General features: G+C 41.5%; 1 protein-coding gene across 1 annotated transcript; it reads right to left on the reverse strand.

Annotated features, from left to right (window-relative positions):
* Nucleotides 1-1548: 1548 nt before the first annotated feature.
* Nucleotides 1549-12020, reverse strand: LOC120760276 (protein-glutamine gamma-glutamyltransferase 6-like). Its single transcript, XM_040080315.1, is given in 12 exon segments — nt 1549-1699; nt 2750-2874; nt 3528-3691; nt 4676-4993; nt 5636-5878; nt 5991-6094; nt 6463-6598; nt 6836-7016; nt 7170-7295; nt 7546-7664; nt 11355-11594; nt 11807-12020. Coding segments are annotated over 12 exon segments (2121 nt in total).
* Between the last annotated feature and the right edge of the window lie 553 nt (nt 12021-12573).

Genomic DNA, 12573 nt, shown 5'->3' on the forward strand with positions numbered 1-12573 from the left:
AGTTTATCTAAAACCATGCCCTGTCAATTTGTCCCAAGAGTAAGTTGCAGACTGCTCTGGACTTACAGTGGGCTGTAATGAAGAGTAAGTGGTGTCAGGAGAAGGGATAATCTCTTATTTTCCTCACCTCTACATTCTACCTTGGGTCTTTTTTTCAGTTCTGTTTCCTGTTTTGTTTCCACTTTCATATCAAGATTGCCAGGAACTAAAAAGGCAAATTAATTGCCTGCAATTCAAACAAACAAACAAACAATCAAACAAATAAATAAATAAAAGAGAATCTAAAGGGATTTCTATTTTTTTTTTTTTGTTTTGTTTTGTTTTGTTTTTTGGTTTTTTTTTTGTTTTTTTTTTTTGTAAAAATCTGTGATTATGTCTGGATCCCTCAGACTTTGAAACATGATCAGCTGTCAGACAAAAATGCCCATGTCCATAATTCCTGACATCTCTCTTGTGGCTTGTTAAGTCTGGTTCACACTTTTGGTAAGCCACAAAGCCAAGGTAGCTCTTCAGGCTTGGCAGAGCTGTTTGCACACCACGATTGCCCCACATCCTGCTCTGAGGCTGCCCTGGCAGCTCCTGTACCTGGTCAGCTCTGGAGAGCTGCAGGAACTGGGAAGCCTTACAGCTACTTACAGATGGGTTTCAGGGGACACCTGGTGCCTGGAAATGCTGGGATGGGGAACCCACAAAAGAGGCTCCTGTCTGCAGACCCTGACAAGCGTGGGGTCTGCGCTGCCCCTGAGGGAGCCAGGGGAGGGTTTGAAGACAAATGTGTCCCTTGTCCTCAGTGGCCTTACACTGGTGGGAAAGAGGAGTTATTTACCCTGTGTTGCTGGCTGCCACACTATTGCAAAACCCTCCCTGTGCTCTGTGGTGCCTGGGACTCCCAGGCTGCATTAGGATTAAATTACTGTTTTGAATATGTACATGTGTTCTTCTCTCTGTGACAAGCCTGTGCCCACAGGCTACACAAATACTGCTGTGGACCCCAAACATCACTTTTCCCAGCCTTCCCAGGCTTTTTTCCTCCCCATTCCCAGAATTAGAGGTGTCACAAATACAGAAATTAGGTCAACAATGGAGGAAATGTTGCACTCTTCTAGGTTAGTGGCTCGTGAAATGAAGAAAAAAAAGAACTTTTCCTCAGTCTTGTCATTTCTTGTAATACCCCCATGGAATGTATAAATCATAACAAAACAATACAGATGAGAATAATTTTTATTTATTGCTGACAATTAGAATGTGGTTGAAAAGAAATTGTATTAATTATCTGAGGGAAAAGTCAAAACTGAGAGCTTAACAGAATGAGATTTGAAAATAGGGAAACTATTTCTACAAAGAAGGGGCTTCATTTCTTTCTTTTGTCAGGGGGTGGGAGAAAAGAGAAATACAATTAAAGACTAAATAATTAAGCACCATGAAAGCAGACTTGATTCTATTGCAATGTCACCGATTTTGTGCAAAGTTCCTTTTTGCCTCCACTGTCCCTCTACAGAGGAGAGTGTCTTGTGTTTATGCTGAAATGGAAGGTTGATTCCATCACATTTATGCAGGTGCTACTGCAATTGTTACAAATCCCTTAACGTGTGAAAATTTGTCACAAGAGAAGTCTACTTGCAGCTGTAAGGGCCCAGCCCTGCGAGGTGTGAACTCAAAATAAATTTTTGATCTCTCCCTCGGTGCCAGTCTTGCCAAGCTGAAAAAAAAAAAAAAGAAGAGCAAGAAAAATAATTTAGTTCAGGCTTGCATTGTCCTTTATGAGATTCCCAAGAAACAGAACTGCAGTTACTTGTGACCCAGCCTTGGGGTTTGAGAATTATTGAGGATTTGAGACTTTGTGTAGACTAAGAAATGAGAAAGGACAGCACCATCTTCCTTTACTCTCAGATGGAATTATGGAAAAGAGAGATGCAATGTCACAGCTCCATCTTAGGGCTGCATGCAAATTTGGATAGTCAGCACAAACTCAGAATAGAAAAACTCTGATGTCAAAGGTCAGTACTCTGTCCAATGACTGCTTGGTTCATATCTATTTTGGCAATAATGATTTTTCTAATGGCCATTGTGCTTTGGTTTGTATCCCCTTTTGGCCTAAATTGGCTTAGTCTTTTACTGGAATAATGTTTTCTTTTTTTTTATGGATTATTAAGTTCAAATAGTTCCTCAGCCAAAGCAAGTCAGGCTGTTTTACAATAGAAGAAACTTTAGGAAATACAAGTTATTACTCAACACTGAGCTGATCCATAAAGCAGCAGAGTCTGGAGAAAAGAAATAAAAAGAGCAATTTGCTTTAATGTTTTGGAAAGGCAAGTTTTTTCCTGCTTTAAAGGAGAACAGAACAACTTTTTGTTTGGGCTAAACCAAGGGGAGTGTCTGACTCGTGTGCTTTAGTCTAATTATCTTTGTAGTATCAGGGTATTTTATATGAAGATAAAAACAGAAAGCCAAACTGTAGAATAAGCTGCAGAGAGACAAAAGAATTTGACATGTGAATTTGCTTTCCCAGGAAAGAAGAATGTTAGCCAGTCTGAGTTGTCAAAGAAGCTCTATGTGGAAAAAACACCACATGATTAAGGAATCATATATCTACATATATTTGGTGGCATTTTTGTTTTCAGAAACAGAAAATACAAAAAAAAGACAAGTCAAGTGTGGGTTTTTTTTTTTTTCCTTCTTTCTCTTTGAGAAATTAGACGTGCTGTTGGTCATGCTGGGAGCAGTGAGTGTTTGCTGAGGTTGCACTTACTTTATCTTGACCTGTTGGTTCATGAGAGTCACCAGCAGCACACAGCGGCTCACGGGCTCCGGCAGGGGGTTGGCGTACGAGATCTCCAGAGACACAGCTTTGTTCACCACAACCCTCCGGGGCAGCTGAGGGACACAACACATTTCTGATCACTCCCTGGTTTTTGCTTCCCTGGAGTCAGAATTCAGTGGAGTTGCAAGTGGCTTCCCTAGTGTTTGAAAGCTGGATGTGGCTTAGCTCAATAGAGCTGCCCAACTGTCTGCAATATTTTGTGCGTAATTTCGGTGAAACAGAGCCCTGGCTACACAGACATGCCCCATGAAGCCTGTCCTATCTTTTGGTTTCTGAGTGGCTTTTTTTTCTTTTTTGGCACATCTTTGATTAGGATTAAAGTGCTAAAACAATATGAGCTGGCTCTAGCACTGGTTAGATTTAAGGGTTTAAATCTGTATTTTGGCAAAGTTCTTTAAGGACAGCACAAGCACTTGCCAATACATGGAATGAAAACAAGTACTGCGGAACATAAGGCAGTGGCTTGTGACTGGGGGGAAAAAAAAGGTAACAGAGCTGTTCTGAAAAACCAGGCAGATTCAGGCCAAGGTTCCGAACTGGCCTCTCACATCCTTGCATTCTCAATTCAGGCAGGCAGAGTTTTAGAACAACATCTGAAATGGCAGCCTAAGAGTGATGCTTTTATCCCCATATTCTCATCTTAAGATTTGAGCTCCAGAAAGACCTTTCAGCATCTGTTCAGAACATCAGGGAGAAAATTGTTCACCTTAATGATGATGTTTGTGTCCTCTAAAATGATTGTCTTCTCCACCAGCAGCTTCAGCCCGTGTGTGCGCATGACTTCACACAAAGCAGTAACTTGGATCCTTTTGTCAGTAGTCAGATATTTTCCATAATGAGTATAAGGGATCTTTACCCGGATATGCTTTCCTAGAATTCAGATATATTTTTAGGAACCATTACATTTTCAAAGCAAGCTAAAGAAAAAAAGAGTTATAGTGAGGGGTTTTGTTAATTACTCAAGAGAAAAAAGGTGGCAGTGGAGTTTGTTTATATTTCCTTCTTGTGAGACTGATTGTGTATTTCCCTTTTCTGGTGATCCTTGCCTGCTTTAACTCATTTGACCCTTACAGTTTTGAATAGAGGATTTTGGCCTGAAACTGAGGGAGTCTGCTCATCTGCATTTCAGTGGATTCCCTGACCCTTTGTACTTCTTATGATTAGAGGTATAACCATTTTAATCTATTCCCTCTTTACATCCTCTTTATTTTACCTCAGTCAAGAAGAAAGTTTGGGTCAAGTTTCACAGAGTTCCTTTTCAAGTGACCTGGTCAGCTGCTCACTGTAGTCCTACAACTTTTCTGCTGTGTATGGGAAAAATGTTTATCTTTGTAGCCCCTGGGGATGAAAAAGATCTCTATAATAAATTCAATAGTCTTGACTCTTCAAAAGAGAGACAGAGGTTCACTGTAATTTTTAAACTTTTTGCTACTTGATTTTTTTTCAAGTGCTGCCTGTTGAGTGCCAGAAGGCACACACCAGACTTTTTTTATTTATTAAGAGTAAGGTGGGTTCCTGTATAATAATCACCACACACACACATGCACATATATAAATATATATATAAAAACCATGACACACACACATAGTGCTGCTTCTGGAGCTATAACCTAAGTGAAGCCTTCTATGTAACGTATCATGAAACATCCAATTAATGCTTGAACTAGTGAAAATTTTCCGAGGGGGAAGAAAAAAAAAAAGTAAAATGTACTCATAAACAATGCTACCAAGAGGTGGAATGAGTAGATGCACTACAAAGCTGATACAGCTATTACACTGATGCCTCTTCCTTCCAGTTGCCTTCCTGTGGCTAGGAACAGATCTATATTGGCTCCTTAGGGACATTAAATTTACCTTGTCTAGGACCAAGCTCCACAGAAGTGGCTGCCTTCAGGATCTCTGTCACTGTTCTCCTTGTGTACAGGATGGTGGAGGCGCTCATGTCCACCCTCACGCTCTTGCGGTCGGAGGAGAGGTTGTTGAGGACCAGGATTAGGTTAATGTCTTTGCCAAAAACTGGAGGCTCAGCCAGCTTGAATTTCCCAGCAATCCCAGGGTTTCTCATTGTCTCTGAAGATCCTCCCCCAGGAGAGTCTGTGCGTCCTTCTGTGACGCTTGTTCCCAATATCTTAGCCAAGGCCTTTTTATAGACTCGTCTTTCCTCAGAAGAACCTGGTGGAAGCAGAGAACCAAGTAAAATTCCGCTTTTGTTGCAAATGCACTTCCGCAGTGTAAAGTTTTTCAGACCAATTCAGGGTGTCAGCATCACTCAGAAATATGCCATACCTAAAAGCTCTCTGTGTCTTCATTAAGCCTCCGTTCAGGTTTTTCACTACTGTTACAAGGTGAATAAATCACTAAAATGAAATATGATGCAGTTGTCTTTTTTAGGAGTGAGATTTCTTTTTCTCTGGTCAGACCATGAAGTAGTATGCTGAGTGATACCCTGCTGATCTGATGACAGCCAGCCTCTGTATTAAACACGGTTGCACTAAAACACAGGAGTGAATCCCTGAGGGTTTGTCTGTCTTGGGTAGTAAAATGTATTTTATGGCCCTGTCTTGTGTATGCATTAAATTTTACACTTCTGTGGAAGGGACTAAAGTATATTTTGTATTGTTCCTTAATAAGGAAGCTACTGAATGCATAAACCCAGAAATATCACACCCAGAGTATTAAGAAAGTAATCTGAGCAGAAACATTTTCTGAAGGTAGGGGAGATATGTTTAAACTAAGCATGTTACCCACTGTAGCTTCCCAGCACCAAGGATTCAGTAGGCAATAATAGGAGACCATTTGTGCTAATTCCTCTACCTTCTGGATATTTGTAGTTAGCAGTGATATCCACACGGCCATTGCTGCCCACAGCTTTGGTGCTGATAGACCTGCCAATGATTTCAGTATCACAATAAACTCTTTTCTTAGTTCCATCATTGTACACAATCCATCTGTTGCAGTCAGCGTTCACCTCTGAGTACACAAACAAGGTGTCGTAATCCAGGTTTACTTCACCTTCTTTGATGGCTAAGACAGATGCAGGGCCACACTGAAAAATTCCTAAAATGCAGGGGAAAAAAATAAGAAGAAGAAAAAAAAAAGGTTAAACTTTATTAGTTGTGCTCAGTTTGGAGAGGGACTCTTAAGTCAGGCTGAGAACTTAGGCTGTTACCTCTGCTTTGTTCTTGTGGAGTTGCATCTAGAACCTGCCACCCATTGTATGGTCTTCCCAGGTCTGGGCGAATGAACCAGCTTTCGTTCCAGACATGATAATCCCTGGAGACAAAGAGCAATGTCCAAAAAGCACGATAATACAGTCATGCAAACTTCCAACTGGGGAGTAGTAGTGAATTTTTTTTTAAAAAATATTCTAAACTCTAAACTGAGACACAAACTCTCAGGTTACAGTACCTCTTTCAAAGGGCAGATTTACTGCCTGCTTTTGAGGTATAGACCTCAGGGCAGGGAGGGAGAAAATCATGAAGTACGTTGTTTGTTTGTTTTCAAAATGGATGTCTGCAGTGTTAATTTAGATGGTTGTATTACATTTTGGCCACTCCATTGCTTTTGTACTACCAGTGCTCATGTTTTTAAGTCTCCTACAGCCCCTCTGTTGTTGGTGAGATGGAAGAAATGATATTTACCATGTGGAATCCTTGCTGATGTTAAGACTCCTTCCAGAGCTGTCATAGTACTTATCGATACTCAGGTTTCTATCCACATCATGGGCAGAGTTAAAATTTGAAACCAAACGAGTTGGAATCCCCAAGCACCTCAAAACTGAAATATATTTTATAAAAAAACACACGAGCAAGAAATGCAACAGAACCCACACGGCTTTAGTTCAATGATTACAAATATCTGAGAAACAAAGCATCTAAATATTTTGTGATTCTTCAGCATTAGTGCTCTTCACAGCACTGTTCCTTTTGTAGAAATTATTGCTTCGTAGCTTTGATAAAACCAGAGGGCCCAGGTGCCTCCATTTCACCCCAGTCCTCTACCCTTGCAGCTTACCTGTGCACATCACACCTGCAAAAACCCAGCACTGGCCGTACTGAACAGGCCTGTAGTTGTCCTGACGCCATTTCTTGAGGATCACCACGCTGCCATCCCATCTGGATGGGTTCTCATGCGAGTGGAAACTTCCTTGCCACTTCCCCAGGAGAACTCCATTGTCGTTATCATTTCCATTGATCTAAAAAGAGGCCAATGGACAGAATGCATGTACTTATTTGTCTGGAATGAGCTGTATCTACCTCATTCTACTGCTTAGGGTGCAGGTGGCTGAGTCTCAGTGGTGCTTTCTGCTAACTCATCTGGGGTTGGGGTTAAGTTTTCCATTTCTTACCATAGAACTGATTACTCGGCCCACGTATTTAGGATCTCCTCTTCGTGACACATCCATGGCTGGGTCCTGACGGTAGTACAGGCTCAGATCAAGCATGGTGAGACAGATGTTTAGAAGGTCTTGAAACTGTGGTCAGATAAGACACATTTTTGAGGAAATGGATGGTTTCACAAACCGAATTAAAGGAGATTTTACTGCAGTTCCTCCTTTCTGAGATATCCCAGCCCAAAGGTGATAGGGGCAGTGGGGCACACTGTGAGCAAACCATAAGTTAAGCTCCACAGGTCTGTGCAGTTATTACATAAACAGCAAATAATGGTAAGATAAAGGCTGTAGGAGACAGAATGAGAGTCCAAACAAATTCCTTGTGACTTACCTGTCCATAATACCACCCTCTTGCTTCAATATACCTTGCATTGCCCACAAAGATTATCCCATTTTCATTTAGAACATATTCTTGTCTCTCATTTTCATTGGACATGTAGACATCATCACCTGAAAACCAAGTTGGGCAGACTTAAAGCTGAGAATACCAGCAACCTTTCAGAAACATTTTTGTCCTGATTTAGCAAGAGAAAAATTCTATTTGCAAAATGGAATTGTTACAGCTCCATGAACAGTTTCAGTGATGCCTGTTTTTATATATGGTCAGGGAAGGTGTGTGTGTGTGGGGGGGGGTGGGGGGGTGAAAGAAGGATCCATATTATACTACTTAATTTTTTCCCCCTACTTTTAGTGTAGCCTTGTGTATTATCTAAATGTCCCCTGTCTGCACATTGTATCTCTGTGAGGAAGAGAGACAAAAGCCCAGGCCAGCTCACCACATTTTTCTGTCTTCTCAGGGTAGTTAGAACTGGAATAGATAATTGAAAAGAACCACATAAATGACATTTTTCTCTCTTTTCCAGATGTGTTTGTCTTGTTTTAAGATTCGTCAATGAGGACCTTTGCTTGCCTGATCCAAAGTCCTATCGAAATGCTATTCTGCTCAGCCATTCACTTGGAGTTCACTGTTCCTCATTTTTTCTCCAAGTTTATGGCACAGTATTTAGCTGCTGTGAAAGCACAGGTTCTCACAGAGGTTTAGGTTGTTTTGGTCACTCTTCAGGTAGCAATATCTGCTTAGCTCTGCTTTTAATTCTATAATGTTTAAAGATATTTTCTGAAAGGTTCAGGACTTCAGGAAATACATAAAAAAAGACCAGCTTTTCTATTTTATTGAATCAACTTCTTTACCTTCCTATGGGCACTTCCCATCCTTCCCCTCCTGCAAACAAAAAGATTGCAGTTTATTTTAAAAATTGCATCGTGTGATATAAATCTGTTTTTGTGGTTGTTGTCCACACTTTTTAGAAAATAATATCATCACTGTTGATTCCTGAGGTTTTGGGGTGGCATGGACATGGAGATCTAAGTGCAGTTTCAGGTGCTGCACTTCAAGTTGTAGACTAGTTGGAAAAAGTGGGAGGAGCACTAAGAATGCTCAGCATTCCTGAAAATCTGAAGTATGAATTAACACAGAATTATTTAAGGTAGGAAGAAAATGGGAGTGAGGAATGGGGCAAGCATTGAAATCAATTCCAGAAATTCTTGTGAAGAGGATGGGGCAGGGGGAAATCAAATCTATTGTGGTGTCAATCATAAGTAGGACAAGAAATTATATACTGAAGTCGAAGCAAGAAAGATTTGGTTAGTTACTAGGATAAAGATCTAATAGAAAGCTTGTGTTTTATTGGAAGGAATTGCCAGGGGAGGTGCTGGAGCTTCCCTAATGGCTGGTCATTAAGAAGGAATTCAAGACTTCTCAGGAATGACTTAAGTGCTGAACTGAACCTGCTTTAGAGCCTTGGTGTGGGACTAGATGACTTTCTAAGATTCTTCTAGCTTTGTGAGTTTATTATTCTGAGCAATATAGATGTCCTTGTATAATCCCTTGAAGAACATATATTTTTTTCCTCCCTTAATGTTTGTGTGGTCTCAATAAATGCTTATAGCTTGCTGAGCTAATTCTTTTTTTTTAATTATTATTTTTTCTGGTCCAGAAGATTTTTCATGTGTTCATTTATCCTAGCAACCCTTGACTGAACATGGTTTAATTCTTGTCATCTCATCCAATGGCATTAACATTTAAATCTAACTGTTTTCTCTTATACAGCTAAGATTGCATTTTACTTTTTCAGGGCCATTTCATTTTGGTTCTTGTTCTTTGATTAACAAGGGCTTTCACATTCTTCATGATTTCCAGGTGATAAGTCTGTCACTAAAATCATTGTTATTTCTCCCTAGGGGTGTTGTATTTCCTATTATTATATCTTATTTCTTCTCACCTTCTTCGCTCTCTAAGGTCAGCCAGTTGTCCCAGCCCATCTGGGCATGGACAATGCTGTTTAATGTCAGCATGTCAAAGTCAGCATGTCAACACTATTTGATCTGAGTGTTTTTTCAGATGACACTTAAAGCTCCACTCTCTAGTAGCTTTTCTTCAACCTAGTATTTTTTTTTTTTCATCTCTAGTCCTGACTGTTTTCTTATAAGTAGTTCTGTATTGATATTACAGTTAATGAATTAATTACTGTATTCCTCAGTTTAAGGATTAATCTCCCACCTGGAACCAAATCTACAGACCAGATTTGCCATTTATCCTTTGCCAAGAAAATACATTTCCCATTTCCCTTCTGCTATGACACTTACAATAGTGGTGATATACCCTCAAACTGAATCTGTTCCTGTTTTTCAGGATCAGGGAGCGATTGCACTCTGCAGAACTCATTCAGCAGCATCCTTCATTCAGCATTAAGGATACTCCCTTTTATCTGGCAGTAGCCATTGCATCTGGGAAATCTGGAGGACCCTTCCACAAAATTATTAGTTTAAAATTGTAATGGACACAGCTTAAATTTTATGTTTTCATCTGAGAAGAGTTTGGTCTCTTGAATACCGTTGCCACGCTGGTGTTCCAGTTCAGGAGCTGTCAAATATTGCTGTCCCTGCAGTGTGGTTTCCATCAATTACAAGTTACACACAAATTATTTTTCAGGGGTTTCTAGGGAGGGTTTTTTCCCTCAGGACTCTACAGAGATGGTCTGAGTTTCCTGGACATATTTGTATAATTATTTCTGTCTTCCAGGACTTGTTGAGGTAATTAGCAGCTTTTTTCATCTTGGCTATTGACGCATTTCTTAGTGGCTCTTGACTAACATATGGTCATGGAAAAAAACAGTGGATGATTGTGGCTACTTTTCTTTTATAAGCTGTTTACTCACTGGGCTGGCTAAGAGTTCTCTTAGCACTAGAGTGTCATGTTTTCAGGCTACTCTAGGTTTCTAGACTATTGCATAGTTGCAAAACATGAGGTTAGAAATTTGCTGCCTCAGCGTGTTGCAGAAGAAATGCAGAAATCAAAAGTTGGAGCAACAAGAGACGTCCATTTTCAACCCAAAATGAAGAACATGGGAATTGGACAGGAGCCAGCAGTGTGTGCCTATAGCCCAGAATGCCAACCACATCCTGGGATGCACCAACAGAGGGGTGGGCAGGAGGTTGAGGGAGGGAATTCTTCCCCTTGGCTCTGTGAGATACCGCCTGGAGCACTGCATCCAGTTCTGGGGCTCTCAGCCCAAGGAAGATGTGAACCTGTTAGAGCCTCCAGAGGAGGCCACACAGCTGCTCTGAGCTCTGGAGCCAGGCTGGGAGAGCTGGAGGTGTTCAGCCTGGGGAAGGAGGGCTCCAGGGAGACCTCACTGCAGCCTTCCAGTGCCTAAAGGGGCTTAAAAAGGAGGGAGAGCAATGCTTTACATGGGCTGAGAGTGCTAGGACAAGGGGGAGCTGTTATAACCTAAAAAGGGAGAGAATCACATTAGCTGTTAGGAAGAAATTCTTTACCAGAAGGCAGTGATGCACTGGAAGAGTTTGCCCAGAGAAGCCTGTGTCTACAGAAAAAGTAATCTTTTTGAACTGAGTGCTCAGTTCTGAAGAGTCTGTGATATAACAGAGCACATTTTGTTAGGGTACAAAGAGGGTGGGGTGGTGGCAGCAGATTTTTATGTAGTAAAACCAGATCTCTGAGCACAGAGCTGAGATTGCAGCCTCTGGTGACCCAAAGAGAGACAGCTGGAGGGAGCAGCTCTGTGCAGGCAGGAAAGAACAAGGTCAGCTGTGTTCATGGGCAAAGGCATCGGCACCTACCTGGGCACCAAGGGTTGAAGAGTAACACAAACTGGCCCAGGTATCTGGAGAAGATCTTGTTCCCTGAGGTGACAAGGAGGGAGAGGTTGTATCTCCCAATGACAGCGTTGGCTGGGCTGGATATTGTGAAGTTCATGGCTCCAGCGTCGCTGGGTCCTTGGACAGCACTCCAGCCACTGCCCAGCGCCTCAGAGAGGTTAAATGCTGCCCTTGTGCGATGAGACTCCGAGGGGGACGGTCCTGCCAGAAAGAAGGACTCACTGGTTTGCATTCCACAGTGTGCTTTCAACATTTACCTCACACTTGAAACCGAGCACAGCGGGGTGCAGGAAGCATTTAAAATACAGCAGAAAAAAAAAAAAAATCACATCTCTAAACAGAGTAAGGAGAGAACGACAAGGGAGAAAGATTACAGTTCTCCGAGAACATGGATCAAGCAGTGGGAATGTTACCTATTTCAGTGACAAATCCCAGGCTCTCCCCATTCTGCCTGGGTCTGTTGAAGTACAGGGTGATACCGAAGGCCTGTCCTCGCCTCACAGTCAGCTCGGTGTTGGCATATCTGTCAGTGTGGTGGTTGGCTGCGTTCAGTGACGGCTGCCAGCTGATGTGTGTTGGGGTCAGATCTATAAAACACAAGAAAAGTCATGAAGAAGCAACTGGCATGAGGTCACTTGCTGTTAAGTGGCGTGATGAGGTTACTAAGAACAATTACCTTTTGTGGGAGGAAGTACAACTGAAAAGCAGATGCCCCATTAAATTAAGTCTATTGGTCAATAATGGAAATCCTTCCTTGGGTTTTGTTGAAGAGCCCTCATACAGAGTACTTATGTACTTCCTGTACAGGGTTGGATGTTCTTTTGCCGCTGGACTTTAAAAAAAATTCACAGGGGCAAATTGGTGTAATTTCATAATCAGCACCAAAGAAAGTGGCCTGTAGCCCCTCTACATTTTCAACATACATATTTTTAGGATCATAGGAATGGCAATTAGGACATCTTACTTTTCCTGCTGAGATCTGGATGCCATTTGGTCTAGATGCAAGGAAAAATGCATAGTTAGAGATCATCTGTCTTATATGGATGAACAAGAGGTATCTGAGGTCATGCTGAAGCTTTTGACAAATCAGTCCATCTGTCTGAATCTATCTCTGTTCAAAGTGAGACCTGGACACTGGAGTTCCTGTTCTAGCAGGCAATAACTTCATGTCATAGAAGAA

Source organism: Hirundo rustica, chromosome 16 (genome assembly GCF_015227805.2).
Source record: "Hirundo rustica isolate bHirRus1 chromosome 16, bHirRus1.pri.v3, whole genome shotgun sequence".
NCBI classification, from domain to species: Eukaryota; Metazoa; Chordata; class Aves; order Passeriformes; family Hirundinidae; genus Hirundo; species Hirundo rustica.